Consider the following 23,745-nt stretch of genomic DNA (forward strand, 5'->3'; position numbering starts at 1 on the left):
GCCCCATAAATACTGGAACAGAGTGGAGCCAAAGAGACTCTCTATAGTACAAGTCCGCCGTCTTTTTTCTTCTTCTTCTTCTTCAAAATGACGTAAACCAAGTTAGCCGATAGGATGGGTCCATCATCTCTAGATATAGTTTGAGTTGTAACTCGCGCCATATTCTTTGCCGGTAGTAACTAGCGATGGCCAAATACAAGGGGGGGGGGGGGAGATGATGTGACTGGACGAGAAAGGCCGGCCCTGTAAAAACGGGTGGCAGATCGTACAACACTACACATTTGTGTCTTGTAGCTAGAGACGGAAAAAAAGAGCACAGAGGGGGAAGTCGAGAAGAGCCGGAGCAGCACGGTTTTCTCATCACGAAACAAGGGCCCGGAGGAAAGGAGCCAAACCGATAAGCGGCGCGGGAGTACAAGAACAAGAAGAAGGGAAATCATCGTTCAGGAAAGAAAAGAAAAAATACTATAGGCGAGGGGGGAGGGAGCCCTTGATATCCTTCGAGACCCCGGAGATAATACTCTTTTTCCCTGTACATATATCTACTTTATTCTTCTTCTTCTCCATCTCCTATACTATATATAATATCAAGAGTAATGCTCCGATATATTTATATACCGACGCTCTTTGCTAGACCCTAAAATCCATCTCTCCCATTTGGCTGTTGTTTCTTTTTTTCTGTGTTGTTGTTGCTGCTGTTGTTGCAGGTCCTCTCTCTCTCTCTCTCTCTCTCTCTCTGCATCGACATTTTATATAAGCTCCTTTTCAAAAAGAAGAAGAAGAACTACTCCTTGTGTGCTGTGCGGCTGCTGGACAATAGGAGACAAAAGAGAGGACCGTGTGCCATTATGGAGCGAGTCGGGCGGATGCGGCTATTTTGTCTCGGATTTGACCAGACAAGCAACGCTCGATTGCCTATTGGATCGCGTGATTTCCAATCTCTTTTCGACTCGACTGGCGAAGCCATTTCTAAGGATGGCAGGGATCTCTTAAGCAGAGAGTTTGCTCACGAAATAACCAGGGGAAGGAGGGGGGGACAGCAGTAGCAGACGGTTCGCTTCTACGCCAATCAAAGCCAATTGACGTCCAATCTGTCGGCTGAGAGTTGATGGCGCGAAAAATTACTCGTTTCAAAATGCCCCGATCGTGATTTTCTTTTTATCTTCGGCTGGCGGCGTGTACGTCGCGTACACAATCAACTTGATTAGCCACAAAGTTGTGAATGCACATACATGATACACGCGTGTGTGTTGGTTCGTTTATGCGTCACAGACACACACATAACGCCGTCTGTCGCCATGGCGACGTCGGAGAGGAACGGATGAATGGTCACCGGGTTTTTCCTTTTTTCTTTTTTAAATTTCCGCTGCCATTACTCCAAGTATTGCCACGCGTGCCGTATTACCGCCGTACGCATATGCGACTTGTTTCTCCCTCTCGTCCGATTTCCGTGATAATCACGCTCCCCTTCCTCCCCCCCACCCGACATGACTAATGATAATAACCATCATTACAGCCATCACGATGATGATGATGATGATGATGAGGAGGCGAGCAACAGAGGAAAAAATCATGTCCGCCGTGTTGTTTACTAGAGTACCGGTCACTATTCATGCACACGACGGCGGGCGTTAAATATCGATAGTTAAGGAGAGAGTAGCGCTGGGCTGGGCTGGCCGCCATGGTCGTATCGCCCGTCGGATTTGTTTTCCCTAGTTGCGCTGCTGACTAGGATGTTGGCAGTTTCCAATTACTCGCGCGCAAGTTCCTCTCCGAGTCTAAAGAGAAGAGTCGAGAAAAAGATGGAAAGAAGAAGAAGAAGGAGAAGAAGGAGAGGAGCTCCTTTCATGATGCTTTCAGCCACTTGAATCTCGTTAGATTAAGTCCCTTGTTTTGTAACGTGAAGACGGAAACTGGCGGAATACACGGAGAGAGAGAGAGAACTGCAGAAACGACACACTACACGTATAAGAAAGGGGAGAACCATAGTATGTGTGTGTGTGTTGGGATCTCTGCTGCTACTACGACGGGCGCTGGCCGCCCCACTCTGGAGCAAGGAGGGACGAGTAGGAGTTGGGTTGTTGACTTCCCGAGAGAAGCTTTCATCATCCGCAGTCGAGTTGAATTACCATCGTGACCCTCTTTCTTCTTCCAATTCTCTTCTTGCGTAACGTTAGACTTGCCAAGCCATTCTAGATTAGGATGGGGGGAGGGGGAGGCTTTTGCATCATTACCTTAAATCGGCGATCCATTATTGCCTCCTCGCCTTCTTCTTCTTCCTTCTCCCACCCCCACTGCTCTCTATCTCGCTCTCTCTGATGGGATTGTGATCATTTTCCGAACATTTTCTTCTCTTGCCGACAAGCGAAGAATTTGAAAAACAAAAAAGAAAAAAAGAAAAAAATGGGGAAATTGAATCAAAAAATCCATCAAGGATGGAGGGGAACAACACGATGGTGGGGTCACTGACGAACCAGTTTTTCTTCACCAACAAGCCGCACCCTCTTTTTTTTTTATATATTTATGTTTTGATTTGGGATTTTTATTTTCTCTTTTTTTTTTTTATTTTTTACTTTGTGGGGGGTGCACCGTCGCCGGCATTTGTTTCTTCCTTTTTTCACTCAGAGAAGAAATGAGAGAGGAGGGAATCAAGTGGAGAAGAGATGAATAGAACGAAAGAAAAAAAAAGGGGAGAAAAGATTGGGCGCCGATTCAATTTCGAGAGAGAATTCGGGACAGTGGGGTGGGGGGATTACTTCCACCCGTCCTCCTTCGTTCAATTGGAGCCGCATTTCCGTTGAAACGAACGAAGAGGAAATCTACTAGAAAAAGGAAAGGCAGAACACACACACACACACACATAGGACGGGTAGTAGTAGCTAGGCGCTCTATCATTATTATCATTTCCAAATGTTTGTTTGCAATCTTTCACTTGGTCGTGTTTGGTGAATCGTCGACAATCAATGCCCCCCCCCCCCCTCCTACCGACTTGTTTAGTTTCCTCTCCCAGCCACTCCGTTCGTGTCTTGTGACCCCCACCATTCCCTTTTGGCCGCGCAATGTTGATGATGTGACTGTTTGACTACTGGACTCGCGTGTAGACGTTGTGTGTGCTGTACATGATGACGTCTCTCTCTCTCTCCTTCTTTGGTGAAAGGAGACAAAAGGGGAGAAAGATGAAGAGGAAAGTTGATTAGGTTGGGGCCGGCCCCACTCCGACCACCGCAGTCAGACATACACACACACACAAAAAGTAGCCGAAAGAGAGAGAAAAAAAGGGTCGGCTTTTTTACTTACGTCAATCGCAAATCAGCAGGTCCGTTTTCAATCTAACCACGACATTCCATTATTATTCTTTTTTTTCGTTACTCCCCTGGAAAAAAAAAGAATAATTGTTATGATCGTTGCGTTCGTTTTTCGTTAATATTGTGAGCGGCCGGCCGTTGGCCTTTTTTGGTTATGCATCGATTTCAAGTTGATGATGCGCTTCGGCTCTTCTCGGAAGAAAGATGTCGGGCTCTTATATTGCCTAAAGATGGGAGTGAACGGACGGCAGAGTAGGGCTACTACTACTACTATATCGACGGAAAAAAAACCACTCTATTTCTTATAAGGCAGCCAGTCAAAAAGCCCCTTGGAGGTATTCTTACTTACACAATATAGTATATAATATACACAAACACGTATATATATATATATATATTTCGGCCCGGGGTTTATTACATCTCCGCCGTCCAATGTCGTCTCTTTCTTTTCTCTTTCTATACAAACACACTTTCAGTTCAATCTCCCCTTATTTATCTTGTTTTTTTTTTCTTACTTTTACTATAATATTAGATTTTTTTTTCTTTTTTTTTTTTTTGATTATTTGGGCTGGACAAACAATCGGCGCAAGGGTCCAATCGAAACCAAAAGAGCTGAGAACCGCGCCCTGCCCCGGATCTCTTTTTCTTATGTGTGTGTTTGCTGCGGCGCTTCCCAAATTCACGCGCTCGGTCGTGAAGAAAAGAGAAAAAAATCTAGAGAAACTATACTACCGGGTGGGGGGGGGGGGGGAGAGGATATTTATATATTATACGTGTCTATAAGTGATTTCCTCTTTTCTCTTTCATTCGCCGTTGTTTTTGTTTGCTTTTTCTAAAAGAGAAAAAACAGAAAAAAAAGAAGAAGAAAGAGGAAGGAAGGAAATAACTTGAGATCAAAGTTATTGCCTTGTGTGCCGTTTGTGTGTGTGTCTAGCACAACAAGAAAGAAAGAAAGAAGAAAGAAGAAAGATGAAGATACATATAAGCCCAGCTGTTATTCTGGGTCTCGGATATCTATTGATGGCGCGCCGGAGAACCAGCGCCCACCCACGGTGTGAGATGTGCCGTTTCTTCGGCGTATCAAAAGAAAAAAAAGAAAAAAAAGGAGAGACGTGAACACCTCTGTATAGCTCATTCTTCCGGCTACTGCCGTTTTTCGACACTCCCGCGCCACACCATATCGGAAGCCTTTTACGTCATTTCCTGTTGTGTGGCCTTTTTTTTCTTTTTTCCATCTCCTTTCTCCTCCCCACCGATGCTTTGCCTGTGCACATTTGCCACTGTTGCACTGCACGATCCGTCAATAATAGGAGATAACTCCTCTTCATCCAGCCGTTCCTTTGGCTCTCCTCTTCTTTTTCTTCTTCTTCTTCTTCTTCCACTTCGTATTGCCTTTCTCACGCTCCATCTTCCACGCCGGCGATACACACACACTAAAAAGGGCAACTCTCTCGACTATTTGGATTTGAAATGGAAGAGAATCGTACGAGAGAGATGGATAGCCTGGCCGACTACATCATCATATCTACGCAGACCCAGTGACTTTTGGGGCCAGGCTAGACCAGTTTTTATGTAGTACGTCTATAGGTGTGTACGACGACGTCATCGTCATCATCTTTATCGATTTTTCTGGCCCTCCGCCCTCCCTCCCTCACTCACTCACGAACGAAAAAGAAAAAGTCAAGTCCGATGGCTTGGCTCCTGACCATTGTTTCCAACGGCGCCGCCTTCGTTTTCGATCGATGCGAGTACATTATACACGTCGTTCAAAAAACTTTTCCTTTTTTTTCTTTGTGAAAGGAAAAACAACAAAAAAAAACGGTTCGTTGATTGATGATGACGTGCATTTCGTTCGGGATCGGGACACGAAGCTATTGGGGTGCAATGAAGAACAACAAGGAGCAAAGCTGATCACAACGGCAATCTTCCGTTAAATGGATTCTCCTCTTTTTTTCTTCTTTTTCTTATTTACCCACCCCACCGGTCCCACCCGCAATCAAATTGTTGTGTGTGTGTTGGTTTTCTGGGGGGTTAGCAGCAGACGGTACCAAAATCAAAAAATGGGATGTCAAAAAAAGGAGGGGAAGGGAGGGGTGGAAACAAACGACACGAGGCGGGAATTGTGAATTGAATTTGATTGATCCGAGGTGGAGTTCCAGACGCCCACCCCGTTTCCCCCCCCCCCCTCCCCCCTCACCAACTTGTCAGTCGCCTGTCTGACTTGTCTATCACACAGTTCATTCACCGGAATGGAAGGGCCATTCCCAACCGGAATACAAATAAAAAGAATAGGCGAGCGAAAACGTCAAGAGTGTCAATTGTTTGATCCTCGGGGCTCACCGTCACGACGTTGAATGAGGATCGTCTCGCTATTGATTTTAGACAGCATCTGCTGCTCCTTGATGTGCCTCTCTCTCTCGTCGTGTGTGTGTGTATATCCAACTCCCTATCGTCCTTTGACCTCAACCCCCCTCCCAACTGCCTCCCAGCAGCATCCGTCTTCCTTGATATACATACAGAGAGACGGACAGACATGTAGATATTGTGTTGTAACGGATAGACGTCACCATCTCTTCTTGTTCTTCTTCTTCGGCCTCCACCGAGCCTGTATAACTGAAACTGTGCCTTTTTTTGTGACGGAACGTTCCTGGCGTCCCGACGCTCTCCCGCCGGCTCCGCAATAGAAGCGGGACTGCTAGCGTGATTGTCAAACCCTCGGGCGTCCCCCCTCGACATTTCTCGTCCAGTTGACTGACTCCCTCTCTCATCTTTCTCGTCGTCGGTCTGTTGTCTGTCTTGAATACATAGACAGAGCGCATTTTTTCCCGCCCATCATTCGCCCGAAATGTCCCATACAGTTCAATCTAATGCTTCTTCTTCTTCTCTCTCCCCCTTCTGCCATTATGAAAAGGAGCAGCAGCAGAAGGAGAAGAAGAAAAAAAAATAGAGTTCCTTTTGACTTTTTTTGATACCATCACGTCTTTTTTTTACTCTCCTCCCTCCCGCCGTTGTCGTTCTTTATGTATATGTATTTCTTTTCTCTTCTTCTTCTTTTTCCGCTTGGGATGTACACACATTTGTGCTACTAAAAGTCCACCATTTCCTCCTCTGCAAAAATATTGATCTTTGATAATCGCGGATGATTTATAGGGCCCAATCCCCCAGCCGACCGGCCAAATCCTCTGCTGCCTCGTTTATCATCGTCCCAAACGTACGTGGTATGTACTGAATTAACTGCTATGCGGATCTTGCTAGGTATCCCCCGCGAGCTTCTCATACTTCATAGATCGTCCACAACTTCCATCCACGAACGAACGAACGACCGTTGCGCCCCCAAAAAGGGAAAAATCCTTCCGTATTTCAATTCCTCGATTTTTATTCGTGCATCTCTTTTTACATATCGCCATTTGTCAGCGAGTAAAGTTAAAGATTCTATTTTTCTTTCTTTTTTTTGGAGAGGCCCGGTCTGGTTTAGTTTTATCCCCCGTGCACGTGGCACACGTTAATGTTCCATGTCGCAATAATACGGACGGACTTTATCAGATGACGATTTCATTGCGAGATGGGACTATCTTGACTATCTGATTGCCAACATCAAAGGCAAGTGAAATTCCAGGGAAACAAACTCGGGGAAAGATGTTATCGTGAATCACGATCCCGAATGCAACGGACGACGTCTCTATTAAGGGGGGTCCACGCAAATGTCCAGAATAGAATTGGCCCCATCATCTCTCTATCTCTCTTCCAAAATCTAATGGAATCCAGTTGGATTTCTTCTTGTTCTTCTTTCTTTATTTTTGTACACGACTAACAAGAATATTGTTGTCTGAAAGACTATTGAATTATCTTTCACCGCATGTAAGAGACTGATTGTTATATAGGCCGTTATACTGTACTATACGTTTTGCTACTCTTGCATTCTCCTCACGTCACACAACGTAAAACAAAAAATGATTATTCTTACTTTCGGGACCCCTCGGAGGCTGGACCAGCAGCAGTCCAGCCGGGGTTCTCCTTCCTTCTCACGCCTCCTCCCACTCGGCACCGAAGCCTCATTCAATATCTTTAGATCTATTCTATACTATATATATATACACCGGCCGAGCTAGCTGTCATTCTGATTGATTTATTTGCTCGATTGGCCCTGGCCCTTTTTTCTTTTCTTTCTTTCACCCTGGACTCCCTGGCTGCTCCATCTCTATTTACGTTAGACAACAATTGAACTACTTTGCGCCCTGCAGGACATGGGGCCGCCGGCTCCTCTGGTCTCTCTCTCATCCCACGCAGGCCACGGCCAACCAAGACACAACTATCTCGAGTCCCTTCCATCTCATCTGCTCCCACTCGTTCCTCCTCTCAGGTCCTTTTTTGTCTGCCTCCTCCTCACACTCTCCCGCGGCCACACACCCGGTGCACGTCTCCACCCCACTCTCTCCACTTGTGCGCGTCCTGGAACCCCAGAAAATAATAATAAAAAAGCATTGAGTTTGCCGCTCACGTTCGCAGGGGTGCTGCTGCTGCTGCTCCTCCTCCTCCCAGGGCTGTACGTTTATATCCGTGTGTGTGCGTGATGGTCTCTTCTGACCGCAGCATCTCTTATCATCGTTTTCCCCCCTCTTTCGGCGGTTTAGACCTTTTTTGTTTTTATTATTAGCAGCGGCACTCTCTCCTCACTTCTTCTTCTTGTGCCCGGCGTCGATTCAATTGTCTCTACTACAGTGAACGACTCTGCCGACCGACGGCTGTCTCTCTTTCTCCGCCAGGCTATGGATTCCCTGGCCAATTCTTGTGGAGAGGGGCTTTTAGTCTTTATTATGCTGCTGGAGAGATGCATTTACTCTGAGATAGTCTTTTTAAAAGAAGCTACACCCTACAATAGAGGTTGCATAAGGAGAGAGCAGCAGCTATATAGGGGGGCAGTAGAGAAAGTAGCATTTCACATTGACCGAGTTGTGCGAGCGTATATAGTTAAGCTATATAACTGTGCGATGGGTTTTCTATTGACTTGCTAGGGTTCGGCAGAACGAGTTAATAGGAGGAGTACACAGTTAGCAGACATATCTATAAAAATTCGGCATAGGCAAAAGCGTGGGCAAAGTCCGGTTTGGATAAAAAGGAAAAAAGAAGGATTGACCAATTCCGACGACAGTTTATTGCCTCCCTCCTCCCAATCCGGGTGCAATTACAGGCCTTAAAGCACCGACATATCATGCCGTAACGTCGGCCATTCAACACACTTTATGACGCAACTGCTGTACATATATATATCTACTATATAATATAGAAGACGTCTTAAAAAGAAAAGAAAAAAGCGGTGAGCGAAAACGAGCCCGGGCGGAATAGATATTAAAAAAGATAAAAGTCATTTTAACCATTCAGGATTTGCCGTCCTATTTAGACCTCGAGCGGAATGCGGGGAAAAAATAAATAAAAAGTCTTACAGCATCCGCATTTCCGCTCTTCCATTTCCAAACACACAAAATAAACTAAATCAAAAAAGGATTTAAAAAAAAAGGAAAAAAAGGAAATAAATCCGGCTCCTTGTTTGATTTGCTGCTGATTCCTCCTACGATTTCAGCGGGTCAGACGATGAGCTGGCCCGTTTCCAATTAGTGTCCGACCAATGTCGCCCCGACGCTACGATGAAACTCCCCCCCACAGAACATTATCCTCCTCTCCTTCTTCTTTCCTGCGCCCGTCTCCCGATATGGAACCACAATGTTGTGTCGACGACCATGTCCTCGTTGTAAGACGTTAGACTTGATTGAATGCGAACGCTGGTTATTAATCTGTAAAGCTGATTGCCCCGGTACCGCCAGCCATTCAGCCATCCAGCCAGCGCGTTGTATTACTTTTGCCTGCGACCTCCTCCACCATTTAATAATGAGACACGACGTCAGGCGTTTTTTTCCTTCTTTTTATTATCTCATTTATCCTCTTCTTCTTCTTCCTTTTTGATGTATAAATATTTTAATCTTCGTTCCTCGTCGTCGTCGTCTTCCTTTTCGGCAGTCAAGGAATTTCAGTTTTGTATTTATTTGTCTTGATAAGGTTTCGTCTGGGCATCGTTCGTGACTGAAAAATGTGTCGTCGTCGTCGTCGGGGAAGAAAAACTCAAAAACCCAAAACAAAACGAAATCAAAATGTTGTCGGTGCGAAAAAATAAACGACAACGACATTCGTCAGGAAAGCGACGGTTGGAGGGGGGCGGCGGGCGGCCAAATGGCGTCGGCGTAGAAACAGCACAGGGCCGTGAGCTCAGACACGCAAGTGCCAAAATAAGAAAGAGAATTTCTGTGTTTGTGTTGAAGGAGAGAGAGAGAGAGAGAGTTTAAAAGAGTTTCGTGTTTGAGAATTCGTCATCACGCAGCCCAGTCAACACCGTGAATATCTTAAAAAACTAAAGAAGAAAGAGAAAATAAATAAATAAATAAAAGGTGTGACATGGAAATGGCGAACTCTTTGGGTTTTTATTACCGCGCGCATACAAAATGGCGGGACGTGTGTACACACAAACGAGAAATTCGTCATTTTTGGTTTTCTTCTTTTCTTTTTCGGGACTTTTCGGGAAAGTTTTGAGGGGAGGGAATTTGCCAGTCGGTTGGTCTGTCGATGATTTATTTATTTCTTTTTTTCGCGTGGGTTTTTGGAACGCTCCCTCTCTCCATGTGTGCTCGAGGCCTCCCATACCTGTCGGGTCCAATGTTTGACAGTCACTCCCACCTTTCCGCGAATAGCCCGTCGTTCTTCTTCTTCTTTTTCTTCTTCTTCTTCTTCTTCTTCTTCTTCTTCTTCTTCTTCTTCTTCTTCTTCTTCTTCGGGTTTTTTTGATGAATGGCGTCAACCGGTCGAGACGGACCAACAAGTCATGTCTACTATATGCGTGTGTTTCTCTGTTTAATGCAACAACTATAAAAATATTTCAAAAAAAAAAGGGCCAGCAGCAGCTGTGTGTGAACCGCCGTCATCTTTGCTTATTTTCTTCGTTTTTTTTTTCAGTCTGAAAGAAGGGAAAACAAAAATGAAATAAATATCATTTTTCCTCGTGTCGTCTAGAGCCTACGCCTATAAGCCTTGACTTGTGTCTCTCTTTTCTTTTCTGATCGATCAAAATGCGCCCAGGAGAGACTTTTATTTTTTGGTCGAGGCGGAAAAATGTGCGGAAGAAAATAAGAGGATAGACGAAACTCGTTAAAAGAGAGAGATTGCCAAGTATGTCGACCGCGCTAAGAGTTTTCCTTGTTTGAAAATAAAAGAACCGCAAAAGTTTATGTCCCAAGCGAAATTCGACGCATCCTTGTTAGGGGGGTTTGAGGGGGAAAGGGGCGTGTTAATGTGTGTGTGCATGTGGAATTTTCGTCGTCAATTTGTTACATTCTAAATGGCGACATTTCGCTAATAGACAACGAGTCATTTACATTGATTATTCATATGATTATGATGATTATGCTAAATAGGTGGTGTCGGATGTAGCGGATTCGTCGCTTTTGTAATTTCTTGTCCACATCAAAGCCGAGCAAAAATGAGGCTGCTGTACGCTTTGGCGGCGCTCCTGGCCGTTTTAGGGATGGCCGGACGAGCCAACGCCTTTTGTCCGGTTGGCTGTCTCTGCGATGATGAAACGCTCCAGGTGACCTGTGACGAAGCCAATCTCGAAGTCATTCCCATCACTCTTAATCCTTCCGTCCAGGTAACTATCAACCAAACATTTCATTTCATTTGTGCTTTTTTTTGGGGGTTGGGTTGGGTTGGGTTGGGTTAAGTTAAGTCTGATCAGATTGGCGCTACCTGGGCTACGGATTGGCGTCCACTTGGAATCCCCAAAACGAAAGTGAAGGCCATCATTTCAGGTCTATTGAGCTCTCGAGTGAGAGAGTCAAACAGAGTGATAATATGACTGGACACGGAAAATCCAGCCGTTTCCGGAATGGCGCAATACATTCTTATTCGCAGGTCCCGACACTCTTAAGGACTCGGTCCCACCTTTTTGGACATCTCCTGGACAACCAACCGCGTTCAAAATGTCCTCCGCACAACCCAAAAAAAAAGAAAAAAAAACCCACCACCCAAACGAGCAGATAGCCATATTCGTTTCTATTTGGGCTGGCCCATACCCAAAAGATACTATACGTATGTTGGGCGGGGGAGAACGGGGAGCCGTTTTTCTCAATAAAAGCGCGTCGCGTCTACAGTCCATTATTGATTCTATTCGGCATCTTTATGAGCACGGAAGAAAGCCCCCCCACCTGCTTATAGCCCACTGTACATGGAAAAGACATTCCTAGTCAAAGCGACAAGAGTATTGAAAATTGCCAAAGGCGCTGAGAAAAGACGGGCGAGAGGAGATATGTATGTATATATATGTGATATCTGCGGGTTTTCCCATGTGTTTATTTATTGGCAATAGCGTGAAAGTCGGCTCCTTCCGCATCAGTTGGATTCTAATCAATGGCTATTATTGTTTTTCCGGCTCTGCGTCTTTCTCCCCACTTTTCTCTGGATCAAATGGGACGCGTCTCGCAGCGTCTGGTGCTCCGGCAGAACAAGATAAAAACCGTCGACGACACGGCCCTTCGCTTCTACGTCGAACTTCTCTACGTCGATTTCTCTCACAATAGGTACACACATACACGTCCGCCTCCGGAGCAGATTAAATAGAACCTTTCTTCTTTCTTTTTTCTTTTATTATTGTCTAACCAAATTTGTTTGTTTTTTTCCTTTTTTCTTCTTTTTGTTTTTCCTTGTTTTGATTCGCCAGATTGGTCGCCATTCAGGATAGAACCTTTGAAGGTCAACGCAAACTCAACGAACTCCGGCTGGATCACAACAAAATCTCCGTCGTAGGCAATGTGAGTTTCTTTTTTTATCGATTTCTTTTGGCGCTGAAAGCATTTAAAAACGATCGATTTTTTCTTTTTCTTTTCTGATTGGATTCGATGCAGGGCACTTGGCTGGGTCTCAGCCGCGATCTGTCCATCTTGTCGCTCAGAGAGAACTATATTAGCTCACTGGATGAGCGAGCGTTTGCGACAGCTGGAGGCATCCGCGAACTGGATCTCGGCCGCAACCGACTGGAGCAGATCCACCCGGAAGCCTTTGCCGGATTGCCCAACTTGCGCGTTCTCTACTTGGACAGCAATAAACTGAGTTACAATTCGCCGCCCAGTTTCCCGGCCTTCCTGTCACCGCTCCGCCCGCTGGCCGAATTAAGTCTGGCCGCCAACGACCTTCCCTGGCTGGCCGACGGTCTCTTTTCCGTCTTGTCCGAACTGAGCCAACTGGATTTGAGCGGATGCGGCATAAGGAACGTTTCGACTCAGGCCTTCCGAGGGCTCGGACAGCTGCGCGGATTGAAACTTCACGACAACTTTTTGTCGACCATCCCGACTCACGCCTGGCCACCTCTCTCCCATTTGGAGATCTTGACGCTGGGCCAGAACAACATTTCCGCCATCGGACCCAAGGCCTTCGTCGGATTGACCCGGCTCAAGCAACTGGACATCAACGACGCCGCTCAGTTGGCAACGGTCGACGCTGACTCGTTGTACGCCAACCGCGAGCTGGTTCAACTTCGAATCACCAACTGCAAACGACTGGCCAAGTTACCGGAAGGCTTTCTGGCCCGCTCGGTCAATTTGCGCCGGTTGGTGTTGAGAGACAACGGGCTGACTTCCCTCTCCGACAAGATGTGGGGAGGATCCGGGCCCGGTCAATATCAACTGGTTGACCTCGGAGGCAACCCTTTCGATTGCGACTGCAAGCTCCTCTGGCTCAGGGATTACCTGCTGGGCAGTTTCAAAACCGCCGTCGGATCCGTCACGGTGACGCACCACATGAAGAAACGCGATGCCATCGCCGAGAACCAGTTGCTGCCCATACCGGCCGAGGCCATTTGCGCCACCCCGCTTCCAGTTTCCAACATGGCGCTGTCATCTCTGTCGGACGACGAGCTGGGCTGCCGGACGTCGCTGATGCGATCGCCTCAATTGGTCGTCGGACTGGTGGCCGCCGGCGCGGCCTGTCTCCTCGTCTTTGCGGCCTGCGTGGCGTGTCGATTCCGCAGGCGGATCAGGCAGACCTGCTGCGGGGCTTCCAAGCCGCACCCAACCAAAGCCGAGGACGCCCGGACGCTGTCCAGCAAGTGGAAGCCGGCGTCACCCAACGCGACTTCGTGGGGCATCAGCGCTGCCGGAGGCATCAATCACGGCGTCAGCCTCATTGGCAACAACCGAGTCCCGGAATACCAGAAAGCCTGTTCGCACGAAGAGGAATGCTTCATGCGGGCCGTCACACTCCACAACAGCCTCAAACCGTTTCCGAGAACGGAATTATAAATGAAACCAAAACGAACGAGACGAGACGACCGGCGATCGGATCGTCTTCAAAAGTCCATAACTTTTGATTTGCGTTTTTGATTTTGTTGGGTTTTCTTTTCTTTTCGATGTCGAGTCATTTCGTCTACTTATGTGGCCCAGCATACTATATTGTATAACTTTCTTGCGTCGAATTTTGTCCACCGCCCCTCTCTTGACTCGCGTCTGTTATCAACCCGCCCAAGAAGACTTCTCCTCTCCTTCTTCTATCCCCCTTTTACGCGACGTAGACATTCCATGGATGGAGATCCGAGATCGCTAGTGTCCAATTCCTTCTTGGAAAAAATTTAAATCGAGTCATGTCTTTTTTTTTTAAATTTTGGTTTCTATTTTTATTTCTTTTTATTGATGATCTCTTGTTTTTCGGTTTCTTCTTCTTTTCTTTGGTTTTTTAATTTGTTTGTTATTTTCTTTCCTTCTCCTCCTCTATATTCCTGGAAGTCTGGAACGTTCTCCGACTCTGTTTTTCAACCTCACCAACAAACAACAAAAATTACGAGAAAAAGATTTTATAGAAACTAGTCATTGGTTCGACAATGTGACCGTCAACGTTTTTTGTGTAATAATTTTGTATAGCGGTTGAAAATTCGGTGCCATAGAACAAAAAAACAAAACAAAAGAAAATGCGCCATACGAAAAAAAAAACAAAAAAACTATAGAGCACGTGTTGTTTTTTCTCTCTTGCGTCAGGATATTGTATTCGAAGATGAATAATAAGAATAATAAAAAAACGTATTACAAAAAATAGCAATTGATTATTCTTTGCCAAGTTTCTTATTGACCATTTGACGGAATTGGCCGAGAATCTTAGTCTCGCGCTTCTGACGTTCTTCGCGACTGAACACGGCTAATGCACGCTTCTCGTCAGCCGTGTAAATCTGGTTCTCCTTACGGAGACGGACGGCTTCCATGCGACGATGTCTGCGAGGCAAATCAAGTCATGATTACATAATGCCTTATGTCAAAGAAGAGTCACGATATATTCACCTGCTACCGCTCATGACGTAGCCGACGTCTTCGTAACACGAGATTTCGTCGCACGTCAAACCAATTTCACCACGACGAGGAATTCGCTTGCCTTCGAGCACGTAAGCGGCCATGGCCGCACCTTCACCAGGTAAGAGGGCTTTACCCATCTCGCGATGCGAAAGTTGGACGACTCCTTTAGGGGCTGGACCAACAACTTCGTCTCCTGATTCAACAGAACTGCTCTCATGTCCGTTCTTGAGTGATTGTATTTTGGGCAACACTAAAATAACAGGTGGATTTAAAATACATTGGACGACCTAATCAAATTACTTAAAATAATAATAAAAAAGAAGTGAAATGTCATACCTGGTTTTTCAACCCATTGTTCCTCCCCTCCTGAATCACTGTCAGACTCTGAAGATGAAGTATCCCGCTTTCTAGACTTCTTCCTCTTGGATTTTTTCTTATGCTTCTCCTTTAAAAATGGATGTATTAAGAACACTTCAAGATGGTACAAGAAATACAAGAACATCAATTACCTTTTTCTTTTTTTCACTCTTCTTTTTAGACTTTTTCTTTTTGTGTTTCTTATCTGGTTCACTACTGTCATCTGAATCTTCGCTTGTGTCTTTGGATTTTTTCTTTTTTTGTTTCTTACCTTCTCCAAATACATCTACCAATGTTTCTGGCCTAAAGAACAAAGACACTCTAGAAATAATGTATGTGTTGTACAGGTTTTACTAATACTTTACCAATCGAGGCGAGGAGGGGAGCTTCCCCAGGCTGACGAAACTCCCATTGTGCTTATTTGTTCCCTCTCTTTTCTGCGGTAATCAAAATACTCCTCGCTGAATTGATTACTCTTTCCAGCTCGGGGAGCAAAACCTCCATTAGCAGGCCTTGACCGAAACTCCTTAAATTTGTCCTTTTTTCCTACTATAAAATTGAACAATTAGTATATGAGAAACATAAGTTCCAGTACAATTCAACCTTCTTCATGAGACGGTGAATGACTTTTTGAACGACGTCTCGAACGATTCCGGTCTCTAGAACCACTTCGTGATCTGTGACGGTGTTTGTGCCTTGTGTCCCTTGTGTCCCTTGAACGTGATCTAGACCGGGATCTTCCCATAATATGACAAAATACTTAGAAAAACTGCAAAGAAAATCTACGTATCGTTTTTGCTCGATGATGAAAACAACAAAACACTGAACGACGTTAATAAACTGCTACGGGTTTACAAAAAATGAAGCAGCAACTTGCCCGCTTATCGCAATGCAATAGAAATCATATTTGGTTCATAACTCACTCGTCAGAGGGCACTGAGTGCAGAGCTAGTATATCCAACATTCCAACTGCCACTCACTGTTTACTCTTTCGGAAATTTGCTCTGGTGTTCGTTGCTCCGGAGGTTCGTGAGCTTGCTATATTCTTGGTATAATTGATTCGATTAAATTCTATTGCATGTGCAGTGAAAGTGGCCTGAAAGTGTTTAATTTAATTTTTTATTTGTAGACGAATTTTGATGCCGAAAGACTTGGAAACCATGCTGTCGACCACGTCGAGAAACTGAGTAACATTCTGCTTCTACAATGGTAAAATTAACAATTAAACTGATTGAAAGATATGTGGATCATAACATTTGTAATGTTTGATTGCAGGCACCTCTTATTGAAAGGAACTTATGCCATCCAATCTAGGGCTTCCATCAAATCGTGCAGGCTGCATGGAAGTCACATTTACCTTTGCTGTGAACATCATGAACACATACACTATTTGAAGGTGACAGTCTTATCCAGTTATAGATTTACAATTAAAATGTGATAAAGCTTTGCATTCATTGGTTAGTTTTAACATTTTGGGATTTCGTCAAGTCAACAGCTGTTTCCTTCAGGGTTGTGTTCTATTATGTATTATTTAAAGGGGAGTTTGTTCTATGCAAGAAAAGCAGATTCTGAAAGAAGTTTTGTTTATTTTTTCCACTGTAGAGTATCCTTTAAAGTTTAAATGAATTTGTATTTAAATCTTAAATGAGTCATCTAGTTTCATGTAAATTTATTAATTTAAGTTTCCACTACAGGTATAAGATAACATTGCCATATAATATTTGAAGTGATATGTAGAATATTTTTTTAAATTTCATATAGCATTTCCAATGATGCTGAAGATTAATTTTACTTTGGTTATAGGTTCATGTTTACGTAGCAGTGGTGTTGCTGTCCAATGTGGCGTGTTGTTGCAGCCTATGTTGGTGAAAGATATCTGCATCAAGTTGCTGTTCCTTGTGCATCTGAGGTGCTGGTTCTGTGCTACAGAAGTGACATCCAATATTGTGTTTAATTGCTATTTGTGTCTTTGCAGTTTACCTTTATATATTGAGAAGGAACAAAAAAAAAAGGAGTAATACTGGGGGGTTTATGTCAAACAAATAATAAACATGTCCAGGATGGGGGAATGAGGAGGAAGCTGGGGTGGGGTATTTGGTTATGATTTACTAAAAGAAGTTAGGTATATTTTTAATGGATATGCAGTACTTGGTGATAAAATCTGTTGTTAACCTATACCTTCCTGTCAACCTATACCTTCCCCACTTCCACTAACACATCCATTCCTTAAACCCCATAAGCACCAACATCAAATCCTACATCCACTCACATTCATTCCTAAAACCCCACAATCTCCAACATCAAATTCACACAATTGTTATATATCTATAATCATTGATATTAAAATAAATAAAATGTTTTTGTATAAAAATTGTATAAACTACTTTTAATCTGGAACACATGCAAAATTAACAATTCATTAAACAGAGCGTCCGGTGCAAGACAATTTTTTTTGTGCGAGGCTTTTTAGAAAGCAATCCGCCACCCAATTTGACAAAAAGTGATAGTTTGTTTTCACGGAAATTGCGTCAGACGGTTACAAAATTTCTAGTTCAAAAATCTCATGTAGAAATTAGCATCTAGACTACTGGTGCAAATACCGATTCTTTAAGCTTGATTAATTTAGGTGATATGTTAAAAGCTATTGTAAGTAGCTAAAAAATTGAACTAATCCACTTTTCTGAATATTTTGGTTTTAGATCACTTTGTTGTTTTTAGATTTTCTTGTGATCTCTCTTCAAAATATTCTGAAAAAGCGAATTAGTTAAATTTTTTAGCTACCCACAATAGCTTTTAATACATCACCCAAATAATTCAAGCTTAAAGAATCGCAATTTGCACCAGTAGACTAGATGCTGATTTCTACATGAGATTGTTGAACTAGAAATTTTTCAACCATCTGACGCAATTTCCGTGAAAACAAACTATCACTTTTTGTCAAATTGGGTGGCGGATTGCTTGCTAAAACTCGCACATGCAGTGTCGGCGTAGATCCAGGGAGATTACCTGGAAATGGAAGAGGAGAGAAGAGTGCGAGGCAAGTTTTTCTGGGGAGCGATTAGTCATACTAGGCTTCCGGGTTAGACTCATGACCCTCAGATCATGCGCCTTCCAAGTCCCCGTTCGACCAGAGCCCTCCCCTCCTCCTGGTTTCACAGCGGGTGAGTGACCACCGGCGGGCGTTGGTTAGTGGTTAGTTAGGGAAACGTGGCCACAGAAAAGAAGGGAGCCCAGAAATGCACTTGTAATTGAATCTAACTACACAATTTATCAGTCTTGGATTACAGCATTCTCTCGTCGATTTTCACCAGTGGATGAAGTCCATGACAGGTAGCGAAGGATTACCCTGTAAGCAGAATGAACATTTATTTGGATGGCAATTTAATATTCAAACAAGATTGTAGGCTTGTAGCGACAGAATAAGCAATACCTCAAATAAAGATGGCCCGCTTAAGAAAGTAAAAAGGGAGGTTCAAGGGTAGCAGCCAACAGGTTAGTAAACAGGGACCTTGTTGACTTTCTTGAAAAAGGACATGACTTCTCATAAAGTCTGCCATGCAAATTTACAAAGCTGGAGTTTAGAACCTGCAAATAAAAAAAGAAAAATAAGTCAGCTTGTTTATAATTTGTGTCATCAATAAGTTTGACGTCTATGATCTAAATGAATAAACAATTATCAGTAAACACTCAGAAGCGTCTCTCTTAAACATCAGATAGATGTAAGTGGAAATTAATACTTTAAATACATGTTAGACTGCAATGGAAAAAGTTCAGTGACATGATAAGTGAACTTACATGTGAAACCACAGATCAGTTATCCAATCTTCTCTCGAGAAGATGAAATGAGAGATTGGTCTATGCTGGGGTTGGTGATCTAGCAAGTCCAATACAATTATGACTCCTTATAAAAGACGAGAGGAATATATGTTTCAGCAATACATGAAATGGATAAAGCTTGTGTTGGTTATTACCTGTATCATTTCGATGGCACATTCAGTAGAAAACAATGATTTTGAACAAATAGTTGATGGTAGGCTGCACGACGGCCACGACCCTTTCACGTTTTTTCCTGAAAGTTGATGAGAAACATTAAGGTTATCCAACATATACACGGAATAGAACACATCACCGACAAGTTAGAGACGAAATCACTCGAATTTACCAATGAATTCATTGGTAATTTTCGAAGAAAGGATAGCTTAACTTTTGACAACAAACCGCCATTCCATTATTGACCCAATCAACACGCCATCTATTTGACACGTCTCAAAACTCAGTATTTGCAGATGGTCTGAAGATACTCTCAAAACTTGAAAAGTCCATATTTGTTTGCTAAAACCTAGCAATCAATCCTTAGAACTGTACAGAAAACAAAGCTCACTTGCTAGTTTTATGCAAATTTTCCGGAAGTATACCGGAAGTAAGCGATAGCGACTTAACCATTGAGCTGCCGACAAAATAAACCAAATATTCGTGATCTCCATGAAATTTGGGGTCGATTAGATGTAATTTAAACGAAATCTAGAATTTGATCAAAATCGAGATTTTTCGTGAACTGTAGTTCAGGATAATTCTCGAAACCAGAAGTACGCGTACGTACAAAAAAGAACATGAACTATACCACAAATTTAACGAGGATCACGAATATGTGGTTCTTTTGTGCGTCAGATGAATATTTACTAAACTACTGCAAGAAATGAGAAAACCGGAAGCAGAAAAAAAACCATATTATTACAAGTCTAACAAGTGAGCTTTGTTGCTGAAAGAGAAACTGACAGCTATCATCCAAAATTTCTTTGTAGTAGCAGCGAGAAATTTCTCCATAGATGTGCCAAGTAAACGTAACTAAACTGAGTGGAAAATGATCAAAGGCTAAGCCGTCTAGCGTCAGAAAAAATAAACGTATACATGAAAACAATGTCCGCTCTAGCTCGTTGACAGTTGAAATAAAGAACTAACAAACGAAGGGAAATAACTGTGATACTCACGTAATATTCTCCCCCTCCAAATTTACATCTCGTCTTTACCAAAAAGCACCGCAGCATCACACATCACAACAGAGAAATCCCCAAGGGCCAAGGTAATGAGGAGAAGCGAGAAGGCACTTTAACAGTTGACATTCTTCTGAATCTGTGCCTTGTCTATGGCATCTGTTAGTGATTCCAGTTTCTTGACAAATACTGCTATCTTTTCGTGTCCCTTTTTTTAACTTTTCACTTTATTCCTATTATTCTGCACTTTGCCTTGTGATGAATCTTTCTCTGTATAGGTTTCAATGGCCATTGATGCTCAGCAGGCTGTTAATGGAGATGCTGCCTAATGAGGAGATGGTGAAAGGTGTGCTTGATGCTGTTCCTGTCTGTGGTGCCACAATTCAATATGTGTTGTGTGTTATTGAAACTACTAGTTCAAAAAAAATTTCTGCGTCAAAAAATAATGACCCTGTTATTATTGTGAGAACTGAAAAGTTACTCACTTCAACACGGTGATAGACGGGGTAAAGAATTTATTGTAGAAACATACATGGCTTTACGGTCCTACATGCGAAGCGCGAGACTTCTCTAGCATGAGGCGGGCAAATACAAAAACATAACTACAATGGAAAAAGAAGAAACAATAACCCGACAGAATGTGACATCCTGCGAGCCAGAAGGAGTGAGCCAACACTAGACCGACTGAACAGCCTAGCATTGACTCGAGAAGGGGTGAGCCAACACCAGACCGATTGAACAGCCTAGCATTGACTCGAGAAGGGGTGAGCCAACACCAGACCGATTGAACAGCCTAGCATTGACTCGAGAAGGGGTGAGCCAACACCAGACCGATTGAACAGCCTAGCATTGACTCGAGAAGAACTGCGTTGGGTGGGGTTTTATACAAGTCAGAACAGGGTCAAACGCGGTCATTGACAGTAGAGTCAAGGTTAGCGTGGGTCATAAAACAGAAGGGGGGAATGACTTGTATCGAGGTCAGCGAGAGAGCAATAAACAAACGAGGGGAATGAACTATTTTGCCGATAAGCAGAACGCTGACAGCCAATCCTTACATTATCGATGTTGAGAAAGCAACATGCCACCAAATAAAATTACTGGTGTTGTTGTTTCATTTAATTAGTTGTGTTCTTCCACTTATTTGTCTTTGTGAATGCCCTTCCTTGTCTGATTTTATTGGTTTATAAGTGCTATTTTGTAGCAGATAAATCAATTGTAAGTTGTAACAAAATAAATCTTTTAGATTTCTGTTTACATTTTAGTCTTCTATGTTGGATTCCTTCCTTTACCTACCTTACTTACACAGGGGGCCTTTACTTCTTAATTGGGGTCAGAGGCGACCCAGATTGATACCCAGAGGTTAGAGGGAGTTCTGTCTGGAATTTTTAAGTAAAGTGAAAGTTAAAATTGTTTGCAAAATAACACAGGATTTAAGCTACAAAATGATGAATGAAAAGGTGAAACAAGAACTTGATTTACAATTTTACATACAGTTGTACATTGGTTGAATTAAGAAAAACAACCTGAATGGCCTAAATAATTTTTTGATTTCTCGTAAAATTTGATGAAACTATTTAGCAGCTAATGTACGTAAAAGGCAGGCAATTACATAATACGATGCGATAATACGTATAATTTTATCCGACCAGGGAAAGAGCAAAGGCTTCATCCTCTGGGAAGAGGGTCATCATCTCAGCATTGGAGTATCGGCAGCCGTTGAAACGTTCAAAAGAAAGCCCGATATTTGGATGGCTGCTGACGAACGACACATCAGTGTTGAGTTTTAAATTATCTGTAAAAAAAAATTCCAATAAGTTGAGTAGGAAGTCGGCGATTCGAAATTCATTACGATTACCTTCAGCAACGAACCTTCAGCAACGAAGGAAGAATTCCCCATCGTCGAAAAGGACGTTACAAAATATTCTCCTACGGTGGATCATGGTGTGTCCAGGATTCGATTACACACAGTAACGGTGGCTTACAAGCGTTATGTTGGTATATCATAACAAGTCCCACCGCGTATTTAACGGATGATGATCGAAGGTGGATAACCTTGTGATGAGCAAACAATAAAATAAAAAACGCGGGCCTGACATGTATAATTTTACAAAGGGATCTGGAAATTCAATTGAAGTCCAAGCAAAGGGATCTACTATCTGGTCATCAATAACTAAATCTATATCCTTAGCTAGTTGGAAAATTGGAAAAAAAATATAATTACCTCTTCTGTCAAGTATTTCCAGTAATAGGATGAGACGTACAGCCGGTACACGTAGCATTGCAGGACATTTCGGCAGGACAGCAGTCAAACGGTCAAGCCAGACAGCATGAGATGATTTGGCCGTGATTTGGCCGAGTGGAAATAGAGTTAACTTGGAGAGTTAACTTATAAATCCACACATAAATATTTTACACAGTAAACTTCAATGATAAAAACAAGAATTACCTTTTAAATTTTCATTAAAATGTTGAAGAGTGAGCATTCATTGACAATTCATTTCGTCCTGCTCAGCTGGTTCAATGCCTCGGAAAAAGAATGCGTCACTCACGAATCGACACTCGCGCGTCTCCACCACCTGTTGGACACACGACTAATTTGACAGACGAAAAGGGTATGATAAAGCCATCTTACATCTATCTTTAGAAAAAGGAAACGTTTAAGTAATACTTTGTTTGAGACTCGCAAGAAGGGCCCGATTTATGACAAATTTTACGCAGACACAGAGTTTAAAGCAACTAGTTCATGAGTAATTGAGTATATAATCTACGAATTGTGGATGTCGTCCGGATACGCGTCTACTCTGTTTTTTTGTGCTATTTTTTTTAGCCATTTTTTTTTGCAAACGAACTGCCTTTACTTCACGAACCTAAAAATTTTCAAATAGCATAAACAAGTTCTCTAGATTCTTAAACATAAAATACAGAATTAATACTTGAAGAGTTCAGTCACTTTCTTGGTCGTGGCTCCAAACGGAATATTCCTAACGAGAGTAATTTACTAGATATCGGTTCCTTAGTTGTCGACGAAGTTTTTCTTATCGTTTCTTCCTTATTTTCAGTTCGATTTGAACAATAAATGACATGGTATTAGTCAACAGCTACAAGTTAAGAAGGGAGTTTTACCTTTAACATAAAGTGCCATTTTAGATTTGTTGGTGTACATCTGACACAAGGAACTAGGTATATAATTATTTTGCTTGGCAAAAAATGGACATGCAATTGACATGCATCTGTCTTCCAATATTACACTGATTTAGTACTTGGTGTTGAACTAGTTTTGGAAATGGTTAAACAATTTAAGAGTTAAAATATGCAAGCATTTCACAGAGAACATATGTCACTTTACAGCTTTATCCGTTAAGGTTTAACATATTGTTTATGTAACCATCCAACTACATCGTACTGAAACACCAAATTCCTTTCAACCTGATCAATTTTTATTAAGAGTTGAGACTTGAGACTATGACTTTTACACTCCGTTCATGAATGCCATTCTTAATAACAAAGACCTTCCAGTACTATGTGCAAAGTTGCAAACGTTCAATGGAACCATGATGGACTAAAGAAAAACGTTACAGAAGCTTGCGTACAGCACATTAAGTCGCATTATACGTTTCAACGACTCGAATCCTAAAATTACAGTCTTACATTTATATGGTTTCACTAACAACAATACTTTTACATACTACTGAATGCTTCTCTTAGTTCTTTCATGATAAA

General features: G+C 42.8%; 3 protein-coding genes and 3 long non-coding RNA genes across 11 annotated transcripts in view; 2 read left to right on the forward strand and 4 right to left on the reverse strand.

Moving 5' to 3' along the window:
- Nucleotides 1–14,423, forward strand: part of LOC124314063 (insulin-like growth factor-binding protein complex acid labile subunit) — a 30,016-nt gene extending 15,593 nt beyond the window's left edge. The window contains exons 3-6 of the mRNA XM_046779067.1: nucleotides 10,763–10,995; nucleotides 11,829–11,923; nucleotides 12,064–12,154; nucleotides 12,248–14,423. Of these exons, the coding sequence (XP_046635023.1) occupies nucleotides 10,828–10,995; nucleotides 11,829–11,923; nucleotides 12,064–12,154; nucleotides 12,248–13,639 (1,746 nt within the window). The 5' untranslated portion in view covers nucleotides 10,763–10,827 and the 3' untranslated portion in view covers nucleotides 13,640–14,423. The remainder of the gene's footprint in view (nucleotides 1–10,762; nucleotides 10,996–11,828; nucleotides 11,924–12,063; nucleotides 12,155–12,247) is intronic.
- LOC124314186 (NKAP family protein CG6066-like) lies at nucleotides 14,346–15,850 on the reverse strand. 2 transcript variants are annotated; one of them, XM_046779304.1, is made up of 6 exons: nucleotides 15,638–15,850; nucleotides 15,400–15,580; nucleotides 15,187–15,337; nucleotides 15,014–15,122; nucleotides 14,666–14,927; nucleotides 14,346–14,599 (listed from the first exon to the last, which is right to left on the reverse strand). In XM_046779304.1, exons 1-6 carry the CDS (start codon nucleotides 15,777–15,779, stop codon nucleotides 14,434–14,436), a joined length of 1,011 nt encoding a protein of 336 aa, XP_046635260.1. In that variant the 5' UTR covers nucleotides 15,780–15,850; the 3' UTR covers nucleotides 14,346–14,433. The 2 variants fall into 2 exon arrangements, with proteins under 2 accessions (XP_046635260.1, XP_046635259.1); XM_046779303.1 differs by having other exon boundaries at nucleotides 15,400–15,583; nucleotides 15,638–15,848.
- A 44-nt stretch (nucleotides 15,851–15,894) lies between these two features.
- LOC124314279 lies at nucleotides 15,895–17,409 on the forward strand. 2 transcript variants are annotated; one of them, XM_046779445.1, is made up of 5 exons: nucleotides 15,895–16,083; nucleotides 16,164–16,243; nucleotides 16,310–16,430; nucleotides 16,838–16,943; nucleotides 17,010–17,409. In XM_046779445.1, the coding sequence occupies exons 1-4, from the start codon at nucleotides 15,895–15,897 to the stop codon at nucleotides 16,901–16,903; spliced, it is 456 nt and encodes a 151-aa protein (XP_046635401.1). In that variant the 3' UTR covers nucleotides 16,904–16,943; nucleotides 17,010–17,409. The 2 variants fall into 2 exon arrangements, with proteins under 2 accessions (XP_046635401.1, XP_046635400.1); XM_046779444.1 differs by having other exon boundaries at nucleotides 16,838–17,409.
- A 1,151-nt stretch (nucleotides 17,410–18,560) lies between these two features.
- On the reverse strand, nucleotides 18,561–20,058 carry LOC124314323. 2 transcript variants are annotated; one of them, XR_006911133.1, is made up of 4 exons: nucleotides 20,023–20,058; nucleotides 19,006–19,103; nucleotides 18,830–18,935; nucleotides 18,561–18,619 (listed from the first exon to the last, which is right to left on the reverse strand). It is a non-coding gene; the product is annotated as an uncharacterized LOC124314323 (long non-coding RNA). The 2 variants fall into 2 exon arrangements; XR_006911134.1 differs by lacking the exon at nucleotides 20,023–20,058 and adding an exon at nucleotides 19,197–19,453.
- A 1,412-nt stretch (nucleotides 20,059–21,470) lies between these two features.
- Nucleotides 21,471–22,099, reverse strand: LOC124314305. The gene is made up of 2 exons (XR_006911099.1): nucleotides 21,895–22,099; nucleotides 21,471–21,817 (listed from the first exon to the last, which is right to left on the reverse strand). It is a non-coding gene; the product is annotated as an uncharacterized LOC124314305 (long non-coding RNA).
- Nucleotides 22,100–22,103: 4 nt separating this feature from the next.
- Nucleotides 22,104–23,145, reverse strand: LOC124314329. Of its 3 annotated transcripts, none has more exons than XR_006911141.1 (4): nucleotides 22,959–23,145; nucleotides 22,472–22,892; nucleotides 22,247–22,251; nucleotides 22,104–22,181 (listed from the first exon to the last, which is right to left on the reverse strand). It is a non-coding gene; the product is annotated as an uncharacterized LOC124314329 (long non-coding RNA). The 3 variants fall into 3 exon arrangements; XR_006911142.1 differs by having other exon boundaries at nucleotides 22,105–22,141; XR_006911140.1 differs by having other exon boundaries at nucleotides 22,110–22,195.
- Between the last annotated feature and the right edge of the window lie 600 nt (nucleotides 23,146–23,745).

The sequence above is a fragment of the Daphnia pulicaria genome, chromosome 10, assembly GCF_021234035.1.
Source record: "Daphnia pulicaria isolate SC F1-1A chromosome 10, SC_F0-13Bv2, whole genome shotgun sequence".
Taxonomy (NCBI): domain Eukaryota; kingdom Metazoa; phylum Arthropoda; class Branchiopoda; order Diplostraca; family Daphniidae; genus Daphnia; species Daphnia pulicaria.

Excerpts from the sequence above, each read along its gene's own strand:
- LOC124314186 (XM_046779303.1), bottom strand. The coding sequence starts at position 15,779 with ATGGGAAGATCCCGGTCTAGATCACGTTCAAGGGACACAAGGGACACA. Across the intron at positions 15,584-15,637 it reads TTCACCGTCTCATGAAGAAG|TAGGAAAAAAGGACAAATTT; the intron begins GTTGAATTGTAC and ends TCAATTTTATAG. Across the intron at positions 14,600-14,665 it reads TACGTCATGAGCGGTAGCAG|ACATCGTCGCATGGAAGCCG; the intron begins GTGAATATATCG and ends TTTGCCTCGCAG.
- LOC124314279 (XM_046779444.1), top strand. The coding sequence starts at position 15,895 with ATGAAGCAGCAACTTGCCCGCTTATCGCAATGCAATAGAAATCATATT. Across the intron at positions 16,084-16,163 it reads GTGAGCTTGCTATATTCTTG|ACGAATTTTGATGCCGAAAG; the intron begins GTATAATTGATT and ends TTTTATTTGTAG. Across the intron at positions 16,244-16,309 it reads AACATTCTGCTTCTACAATG|GCACCTCTTATTGAAAGGAA; the intron begins GTAAAATTAACA and ends GTTTGATTGCAG.